Source organism: Anguilla anguilla, chromosome 4 (genome assembly GCF_013347855.1).
Source record: "Anguilla anguilla isolate fAngAng1 chromosome 4, fAngAng1.pri, whole genome shotgun sequence".
NCBI classification, from domain to species: domain Eukaryota; kingdom Metazoa; phylum Chordata; class Actinopteri; order Anguilliformes; family Anguillidae; genus Anguilla; species Anguilla anguilla.
The window spans coordinates 63,236,101-63,247,001 of record NC_049204.1 but is presented as its reverse complement, the minus strand read 5'-3'; the positions used below and the strand labels follow the sequence as shown (position 1 = coordinate 63,247,001).

General features: G+C 47.8%; 1 protein-coding gene across 1 annotated transcript in view; it reads left to right on the top strand.

Moving 5' to 3' along the window:
- Window positions 1-7,204, top strand: part of avl9 (AVL9 homolog (S. cerevisiase)) — a 24,075-nt gene extending 16,871 nt beyond the window's left edge. The window contains exons 15-16 of the mRNA XM_035412819.1: window positions 4,154-4,242; window positions 4,661-7,204. Of these exons, the coding sequence (XP_035268710.1) occupies window positions 4,154-4,242; window positions 4,661-4,782 (211 nt within the window). The 3' untranslated portion in view covers window positions 4,783-7,204. The remainder of the gene's footprint in view (window positions 1-4,153; window positions 4,243-4,660) is intronic.
- The last annotated feature ends 3,697 nt before the right edge of the window (window positions 7,205-10,901 follow it).

The window sequence follows — 10,901 nt, the reverse complement described above, 5'->3', positions numbered from 1 at the left end:
GTACAAAAATAAGCACTGTGCTTCCCCCTTGTGGTCATTGCAGGAATTGCAATCGAAGGCCAGGACCCTTCGTTTCTTCTGCGGAAGTAAACATTTAGACTAAAAGGTTTTAAGGTGGATAGTCTGCTTATTTTAAATTTTAATATCTGATTGAAACCATGTAATGTCATTTTTTTTTTTGCAAGGTCTGTAGCAAGTGAAGTTGACTGCTGTCCCGAGCCTTTTGCCAATTACTGCTGTTTATTTTGGGTCTGCCTGGGAACCTGTCTGTCAGTGGTGGGCACGGCGAACCGCTCATTAACCCACGAGTGTGGCATTCAGGGGGGGGAGACCTGCGCCCCCCCTCAGGGTTACTGGTGCATAAGAAAGCAGAGGGGAGGGGGTCATCAGGACGGGTGCCGTGTCTTTCGGCTAGCTGAGTTAGTCAGAGCGGAGACCCGGGGCCTGTGTCACAAAGCAGGATTACTGAGTTCACTGGATAAATTTACCTCACCCCCCCCCCCCCCCCCACCCCAACACCTCTATGACCACACCTCACAGGGATCCTTCACTCTGCGCTGGGGTGTCCTGTCTCTAATTTCGTGGTTTTTTTTTTTGTTTTGCACGTTACCTAGCATATTTTTCCTCATTCCAGCCGTATACAGGAACAAAAAAAAAAAAGCTGCGTTTTCAAAGATGCGGATGTTTCAGGAATCCGGAGGACAATACGGTTCCCAGCGTGTTAGTATCTAGGAAGCCCTTTAACGTGCGTGCATGTGATATATACATACATACGCTGATATCTGTGTTCCGTAATGCGTTGGTGCATAGACAGCCCTGTGAGATCTCATCGAGTTCAGCCTGTGTGTTAATTATAGGAGGGTTTTTTTTTTCATTCTTAAAAAACAGCGTTGGCACATTGGGGGTCGGGTTCCTTTCCAGGAATCGCACAGGAAACGTAATACAGCGCGTGGTGAGCTGCTTCATCTCCGACACGGCCTCTAGAGTTACGCGCTACATATCCCCCCCCCCCCATCCCCCCCTCCCCATGCGTCTCGCCTCTGTGGTTATCTATTGATAGCTCTCTGGTGAGAACATGGCCGACACTCCACCCCCGCAGGGGCCCCCCCCCCGGACGCCCCCCCCCCCCCCCCCCCCGGACCCCGGAGGATGTAGCATATCGCACCTCTGTTCTGTTACCCCGCTCCTGTCCGGCATGGTCTTGCTACACGGGGACTAAACAGCTCACGCCTGTTAGTGCTGTTGTCGTTTATTTGACTGAAGGATTAAAAGAAATATGTTCGTGGATCATGTGATGAAACTCGAAAGGAAAACTGGAAAATGCTTCCCTCACTGTGCTTCATGACCAGTGCAAACCCAGCGTGTTGTAAAACTAGAGAAGGGAAGACCAGATTTTAACTCTCACTTCTCTTTATATAGTTATACTATATAAATTCTACAGTTGAGTTGTGTAGCACCTTTCATATATTATAGCGTTTTCTACAAATTAGAATTGGGCAACAAAGGCAAAAAAAAAGTAGGGCTGTGCATGTTTGAATGAAATTACTCTAAACTGATCTTAAATTTTTGACAACATAATGCTAACTCTATTTCTGCACAGATACAGGCTGACAGTCAACCTGCTCAGTTGTTTTTGTTTGTGGGTATTGAGCTCAGGGCTGGCCGCAGTGCGTCTGTGGACCACTAGGGGGTGTGTGTGCTGTGCTGTGCCGTGCTGTGCATTCTCTGAACTCTGCATGTAGACCATGGCAGGATGGGGAGGGTGCATGTAGACGACCAACCGCCTGGGGAAAAGAAATGTGTGTGTGTGCGTGCGTGCTCGTCCAAGTGTGTTCGTCTGCGTGTGTGTGTCTGCATTTGCGTTTGTGTGTTTTCTCAATGCATTTAAAAGTGGATTAATATACAGTCAGTGTAGGATAAATGTAAAGTGTCCCCGCCCCCCCACCCCAGGGCTGGATTGATGTGTCCCTTATTTGCGGGCATCCCTGGTTCGGCCCACCAGGCTGCAGGGCGCTACAGTTTTGGGGAGGTAGGGGCGGAGTAGCAGCATGTACCCGTCTGGCGCCTAGCAACTGGCCTGTCACTCAGAACCAGTGATTGAAGGAAGGAGCCAATGAAGAGAGAGGAAAGCAGGTTGCCTTCAGGCAGCATGCAGTGCAGGGAGACTCTGAATGGAGCAGGAGAGTGGGGGGGAAGTGCTCTGTGATTGACAAGTGAATTGGGGGGGGGGGGTATGTTACCACGGATACCCACGCGGTGTAACGGATGCAGAAGAGCGAGAGGGTGATCGATACAAAGCCTCCTCAGTGTGGAAACATCCTGGGGAGAGGTTCTTCCTGAACCCCCCCCCCATGTTTCTGCTTTCTGTGCTGGGCTGAGGGGAAGGGTGTGAACCCTGGGGGTGGGGGTGGAGGGGGGAGGGGGGGTCACCATACAGGCCCCATTTCCTGCTCTCCCCCTCTATCAAAGAGCCCAAGCTTTTCTGTGAAGAGACAGTGAAGTATTCAACAAGCACAAAGCTGTGTGTGTGTATAGTATTTGTGCATGTATGTGTTTGTGTGTGTGTATGTGAGCATGGGGTGTGTGTGTGTGTGTGTGCGTGCGTGTGTAGATGTGCGTGCATGCATGTGTGTGTGTAGGTGTGTGTATAGTATTGTCAGTGTGCCCATATGCAGGTGTGTGTAGGTGTGAATAAGTGTTGTATGTGTGTGTGTGTGTGTGTGTGTGTGTGTGCGTGTATGTGTGTGTGCGTGTTTTGACGCAGCCCCTCACTGACAGATACAGGAACAAAGCCCCATCTCAGAACCCGGCGGTGGGCTAGGACCCCCCTCACCCGCCCCCACGCATCTCCGTGGAGGTCAACTGACTTAATTGACCAGCCATTACACTGCGGTTTGTTTCATTCGCCTGATTGGCTGGCCTGTCAGTCAATTACCCGGGCCGGGCCGGGTCCACTTCCTGGACCTGAACTGTTTTCTTGTTTCTTCCATCAGTCAGTGAGAGAGGAAACCCTCTGTGTTCCACACCAATAAACATACAGGAGCCTTTTTAGGTGCAGAGGGGGGGGGGGGGCGGGGGGTTGTGGGATTGGGGTCGGCGGTGGGGAGGGGGTTGTGGGATTGGGGTCTACCTCTTGGCCCGTTCCTGTGTGGCGCCATCAGCGCCTCCCGCTTGTCCCCCAATGGCATTCCAGCCCCTCTCTCCCTCTCTCCTTTCACGCTCGTGACTCCCTAATATAATGTCTGAGTAATACACGTGCGTCCGTGTCATCTTGAAAAGAGCTTGTGTGTGCACACGCACACACACACGTACACACACACACACACACACACACAAACAGATACGCACGCACGCACAAACAGACACGCACGCACACAGATGCACGCACGTACACACAGCATGAACATTTGTTTCAGTTTATTTGATCTCATCAATGGAAAGCCCACACTGGGCAGGAGTATCAAAACAAAGTCATGTGAGGGTCAGTTGGCCAACGCAGCGGCTGTCTCTGACTTTAGAGTAAGTTCCGGGGGGGGGATCTACTTTTATTGTGAGCAGCTGAAGTGTTTATTTGGGTCGGGGATTGAGTGGGGGGTGGGGGGCTGGGGGGTGTTGTTACCAGGGCGCCCTGACTCAAACTGACCGGATTCAGGAAGTGGGCTTCAGAGCGTGGGACTGCCGGTGGTCACATAGAGGACAGAATCCCCTCAGTGTCAGCACCCCCCCCCCCCCCCGTCAGGCACGAGGGTGCCTCTTTTTTGGCTCTGTTTTGCAGGAGGAAGTGGCTTGTCAACCAGTCCTGGCTGGCTGATTATTGCCCTTTCCCACTGTAGAGCTGAACCAGGCTGGCTCATTATAGCCCTTTCCCACTGTAGAGCTGAACCAGGCTGGCTCGTTATAGCCCTTTCCCACTGCAGAGCTGGAACCAGGCTGGCTCATTATAGCCCTTTCCCACTGTAGAGCTGAACCAGGCTGGCTCATTATAGCCCTTTCCCACTGCAGAGCTGGAACCAGGCCTTTGTTGCTTTTTTGGGGGGGGGTTCAGGCCTGGTCCTTTGTGACAGTTGTCTGCTAAAAGCACCATACAGAATAAAATGGATTTGGTTTGATTCGTGCGGTTTCGTTATCGTTTTCTTCTGTTTTTATCCTCCAGCTCGGTGCAGAACAGCGAGAGGGGGAAGAAATTGGGGAACGCGGTGATCACCACCAGCCGGAGCGTGGTGCAGACCGGGAAGGCCGTAGGTAAGCCGGGCTTCCCAGACCGGCCCCGGGGGCCCCTGGGTCCCTTCCGCAGGGCCGGCACTTCCATCCCAGCAGGGCCGGTGCTGGTTTTCCTTCTCACCAGTTACACCGAGCGGGAAAATTAGCCGAATGCACTTGCACCGGTTTCGCCGTCGATTAGACCTCAAAGAGTTTGGTTTAAGTTTAAGGACACAAGAACAGTCCTCAGCTGTCATTCATTAATTCAGCTGTCAACAAAGGTAGCTAAAAATATTCTTTTTCATGTTATCCTTGAGAATTTCTTCACATGCAAGTCTTTTTTGATACGTGTGTTTTTATTTTGTCAAAATAAACTAACGAACGAACCAACTAACTGAATCTGGGATTTGAATGTGGGACGTTAATTTATTCGTTTAATTTGCATAATCTCTGCCCTCAGGCCAGTCGGTGGGCGGAGCCCTGAACAGCGCCAAGTCCGCCATGTCGTCCTGGTTCTCCACGCTGGCCCAGCCGGCGGCCGTGGCGGGACCGCCATGCCCGGAGCAGCCCGCGGCGAAATGAGCGCCCCCTGCTGGCCGAGCACCCCAGTCCTTCATCGCTCGCTCTTCCTCTTCCTCGCGCTGCTGGGTCAAACTCTGATGAGGAGGAAGAGGAGGAGGAGGAGGCGTGAACGTCACAGACGATCCCGCTCCCTCCTTTAGCCTTTCTGACAGACAGACTCTCCTGGGAGGGGGTCACCTCCCCCCCCCCCCCCCCCTTCCCTGTTCCTGTTGCCAGGTTACAGCTGCTCTCGGAGTGTGTGAAGAAGCCAGTGTGCGAAAGAATTAGCACGCATATCTGTACCTCCCCCTCCCGCCCCGTAGGTGGCGCCGCTGTGTGTATGCGTCGCATTGAGCGAGTGTGACCAGGAAAGCTGCACTGACTAAATTCATTCCTTCCATGTACTTCCTGTTCTGTGTTCAAGCTCAGTGCTCCCTCTCTGTCCTCTGCTGTAGTCCTGTATTCGGGAAATTACATATGGGGACAGGGGGAAAAAAAAACAAAACAAAACACTCTATCGTGTTGCTTCAGTGATTCAGTACTAAGCGTGACTTTGTGGAAAGGCTGGTGTGATATCATGAGAGAGAGAGAGAGAGAGAGAGAGAGAGAGAGAGGGGAAGACAGAGACATACTGAAGGTTTCTAAACCTGGTCCAGTTTCAGTGTGGAGGATGTGGAGTTGAACCAAGTTCAGAACTGCTGTTGTGAATGGGTTTCTGTTGTGTGTTTACAGGTTTGCTTTTTTTGTGAGTGGATTGTATTTCATGTTGCTCTCACAGCTCAAAACACTTAATAGGGGAAGTCCACTGTGCTGTCCTGGCTTCATTGTGGGCGGAAGCTCGCGTTGGCTGGTCTGGGTTCACTGGACAAATGCCTCAGTACAGGGTGGTGCGGGAAAAACCTTGGTTTTGTCTATCTCCCCCCTCGTCCAATGGCAGACCAGCAGGAAGTGGGTTGGGGCAGGGTCAGGGATTAATAAGGCAGGACTAAAACTGTTCCCATTGTCGCTGACCATTGTGATGTCACTTTGCTGTGCTGGAACCTCGGAAGCAGGCGTCCGCCAATCACTGTCGCCGTCGTTCTGCTCGTTGTTACCAACGTGCTCTGTGATTGGTGGAGCTCAGGGTTTCAGTGTCAAGAGTGTTCTATGGTGATGACACCGGTGTTCTATTGCTGCCTTATTATTCCCGTGTTATTATACGGTGTTCCTCTGCGTGGGGAAGCCCGTTCAGTACTTTGTGACCAAGTTCGCCCAACATAGTGGTTTAGGCACACTGCCCCTTTGTGCTAGTCCCATGGAGTACAGTGGAAGTTCTGTAGCGGGTAAAATATTATACTCAGAATGTAGATGAAAGTTCCGTACAAGACACGTCTGCTGGTGAATTTCAGTCAGGAATATCTTTTTGTCAGTCCATGAGCCCTGTTTTTACATAAATGATTGCGTGTTTTTTTTGGGGGAGGGGGGGTGTGTATTGCCTGTAATTTGGTTTTGTTGGGCTGTATTCATTTTTATATATGTATATCATTTTATGTTTAAAATTTGTTTTTGTTTTTTTTGTTCTCGAGAAGTTCTGGTTCATGCTTAAACTCTGGCTGCAAGCAGTCAGCTTAATTGTGTTTGAAAGTACACAATAATTCAGTCCAGTTTTTGTCATTTGATACATTGGGGAAATTGGGAGTGAAAAAAAAAAAAAAAAAACGCCAAACCAAGCAAATGAAAGCCCCAGAGAAACAACAAAAGGCCTGGACGAGGAGTGGTTTTAATTTATTTGTGTATTATATTATCATCGTGAACCTGTACAGTATCACTGTTGTTTCCTGTTTAGTCATGGCAACACTGGAACAAATTCTAAACCGATGGACCACTTGGACTGTGTGTGTGTGCACATACCAGTGACTATATTTCTGTATATTTGTTCAGTGTACTTGCATTTTTAAAACGACTTGACTCTAATCCCTATTTATATTTGATATCAACTTTAATTTTTAAATGCTGTAATTTCCATTCAGGTAGGCATGCTCTTTTGAAGTCAGGTTTAGCTTCAGATTATTAGAAGGATATTTATAGCTCTTGCCCATTTCCAACCCTTTTTATTTCGGGACTTGTCTCGTGGCTTTTAAAATCTCCTGCCTTGCCCAGTAACGTACCTTTTGTGTTCGTCAACAGCAGCCTGGTATTTACTGCTGGTGTGCGTTTCCTTGTTGCTGTTGTTGACTTTAAATGACTTATCAAAAGATTTTCACCGACGCTGTTTTTTTTTTTCTTTTAAAAAAAAATTGTTTTGCAATATTGGAAACGTGTATTTAAAATATATGAATGTATTTTAAATGTGAATTGTCTGGAGTTCACACAAAAGCTATATTTCTTGACAGATTATCACAAAATATTTGAAAAATGTAACTGTTATGTTGTATGACCATTAAATGACAATTTGTTGCAATGAGATGGCTAATTCTGAACTTCAGGGTTGGTGCGTGCGATCGCGTTCTGAAGTACAGCCTGCGCGTACTTTCCACCACTTAATGCACAATAATGATGATGATAATAATAATAACATTATTATTATTATTATTAACAGTTTAATGTAATCATAATTATTATTGTCATTACTATCAATAATAATAATATTATTAATAACAATCAAAGGCATTGACTAAGAACAGCGTTTGCACTCGCTTTGCCGCTTAATGGAAGAACCACACGGAAACTATTAAAATGTAGGTCAGCGAAAACAAAAGGCTGGGTTTGAGTGCGCTGCGGCAGACCACCGGACAAAAAAAAAAAAAAGAAAGGCGCACGTGCCAGGGCGCAACAATGCGGCGCCACCGTAAGAACCGACGAACCCGCTGACCTCTGATGACTTGGTTATCAAAGCACGCGCCGGGGGGTGCTCTACTTCAGTCCCAGAATACTACACATGTACGCGATGAAATGCGCTCGATAGGGTGTGGGGATTGGATGCTGGGCGCGACCAGAAAGTGCAGACGCGGTAGTTAAAAATATACATGTATATCAAGTGTATGCGCGTAAATAGCAAAAACGCGGCAAAGCGTGTGATTGCGAATTTAAATAAAAGAACAGCTGTAGATTTAAATTTTTTAAATTATAAAAAAATACGCGTTGGACGTGCCATGCCTATAACTGTCAAGCATGGTAATCGGCTCAAGCGGTCTATGTTGCAACATGTTACAATCCAACACATTGTCAACTGTACGTGCAATTCGTGCGTTGACCAATACTAACAAGATTAACGCCATAAACCTGATTTATGTGCACGTCATTCTAGTCACTGATGCCGGCTGGTTACCAGGATTATGAAGAAATCTGAATACGGTTCACAGGTACGTGAAACTACTTCTACTCAGATGAAAGGAAAGGCACAAAAGTGTCTCGTGAGGTGGAATTGCAGGTGCCTCTAGCCGTAGCGAAGGTCAGCGTTCATGACTCCACAATAAGAAAGGGAGGAGGCAAAAATCGGATTAATGGGAAGAGTAGCAAGGTGGAAACCGCTGCTAACCGAGAGGAATATTAGTGCGCGTGTCACATTTGCAGAAACGCACCTGGATGACCCCCAAGCCTTTTAGGATAATGTTCCAAGAGGAGTCAAGAGTTTAACTTTCTGGAGGACACTGGACACTCCCATTACGTGGTTAAAGCATATGATTAAAGCAAATGCAGCATTTCACATTAAGAACATCATACCAACAGCCAAACGTGGTGGTAGTCTGATAGTGTGAGGATGCTTTGCTGCCTGGGGACCTGGACGACTTGCCATTATCAAAGGAACAATGAATTCTCCTCTGTACCAGGACATTCTTAAGGAGAATGTCCAGTCATCTGTCCATGGGCTGAAGTGTAACTGGTTTATGCAGCGAGACAATGATTCAAAACACAAAAGCAAGTCCACATCTGAGTGGCAGAAAAAAACAATACTCAAAGTCCTGACTCGAACCCAATAGCAATGTTGTGGCAGAAATTGAAATGAGCAATTCATTCATGCTCAAAAACCTACCAATTTGTCTAAATTAAAGCAGTTCTGTAAAGAAGAGTGGGCTAAAATTCCTCCACAGTGATTGTAAAGACCGATACCAAATTACAGGAAGCGATTGGTTGCAGTTATTGCTGCTAAAGGTGGTGGAACCAGGTTATGAAGTTTAAGGGGCAATTGCTTTTCCACATGGGTGATATTGGTGCTCAATAACAATAAAAAATGCGTTTTGTGTTTACTCAGTTTCCCTTTGTGTAATATTACATTGCGTCTAAAGATCTGTAACCATTCAGTGTGACACATATGCAATAACAGAAGAAATCAGCCAGGGGAGCAGATGCTTTTTCGGTGCGCTGTACGTACTGTGTGCGCGATTAAGTATGTCCGTGACCTTCTGTAGCTTTTGCCAATGCCTCGCGAACAAGACTGTCTACAGCCTAAGTGTGATTACACGCCCACACCTGGTGGATGTATGCAAATAGCGATGGTCACACACAATACACGGAAGCCCTCTCGTCTCGTTCCGACCAATCGAAAGGCCGGAAACACACGTCATCGGTCACAAGCACAACCGCAGAAACACGGAGAGCGGCGGGGAAAAAAAGACACACAATCGCCACTCGCAATTTTTTCCCCGTTTCGTTTTTTTTTTTTAATAAATTAATGTCATTCAAAATACAGTGCCAAAGGAACATGATGCAGCCAAACATGCTAGTAAGGTTTGTCATGAAGCACCTGTGCTCATGTAAAGGTAATGAGGGGCCCTCTCCTCCAGCCCCGCCCGTTCCGCTACTGCTAGTGGTTGCCGTGACGATCCATGGGGCGTCGTGACGTCCTAAGACCCCCCCCCCCTCCCCCCACCGTGACGTTCTGGGGTCTCATCTCTCCCCCTGATACCACACAGCAGAGAGATTTCCTCAAATAGTTCACTCACAAAAAAAAAAAAAAAGTATTTTTTTTTTATCTGATAAAGGAAATGGATATCTATACACAATCACACTACAGTAATGTCTGATATTAAATTATCATAAAAAAACTAATACAAAATAGACCTGGTTATTCTTTTTTTTGTCACCACCCCCCCCTCCCTCCCCCCTCCCCCCACTACATTGTTTTATTTTAACATGGAAAAAATATATATATATTTATATATGCATTTCAGCAGCATTGAGATAATGCATGAGCTCAGTCTATGTGTGTAGTGGATGCATGTGTTGAAGAGACCTGCACCAAAAAAAGAGAAGCCAGCAAAATCCTATCAATTCCAGGAAATGGGGGGGGGGGGGAGAGAGGGGAAGGAGAGACAAGGAGAGAGCGAGCGAGGGAGAGAGCGAACTCTGCCTGTTTGCTGCCATGTGTATGCGGAAGACCTGTGTCTAAGGATTGACAGGACAGAGGAATGGGCCGCGCTGGGACAAAGAGACAGGGGAGGGGGTACATGGGGGGGGGGGGCGACTGGACCTGCAGTCACCTCTGCAAAACTCCTCCCCCTCCCACAGTCTACCAACCGTACTTTCACCAACGCCCCCCTATCCCCGCCTCCTTATTCCCGTGTGTGTTTTTTTTGGGGGGGGGGGGGGGGGGGGGGTTGGCGGTTGCTTTGAGAAAAGCCCCCCCCCCAGCTGTTCAGAAAGAGAGGGGCAGAGAGAAAGCTTGGTACAGTTAACATTGTCATTCTGAGGAGCTTCTCCGTTAAGTGCATCATCATCAACCTCGTCGTCATAGTCACAAATTACCTCACCCCCCCCCCCACCCCACCCCCGGATTATCACATTGTAGAAACAGTAAATCAGGCCTTTGATAATACTTAACAGAAGTAGCAACTGACCAAAAACAAAAAAAACAAAACAAAACAAAAAAAAAGTATTATTTTAGATTTTTTTTTTTTCCTTTTTTTTTTTTTTTTTTAGAATACTAATATTTGAAGGTAATTTAATGTACATTTTACTACATCAGTCTGAGGCAATGTACTGTCCTGTGAGGAGAGTGGTGTGAGAGCTGGGTGGTGGGGCAGCGGAAGGGGGGGGGGTGGGGGGCAAGGATCTGGGGCTCCCAGGCAGGAGGCGTGTCCAACGAGCCACCCCCCCCCCCCTCGTCTACGCACAGACTGAAACACACAATGGCCTGGACACCATGGGTTTCGGTTGGTGTC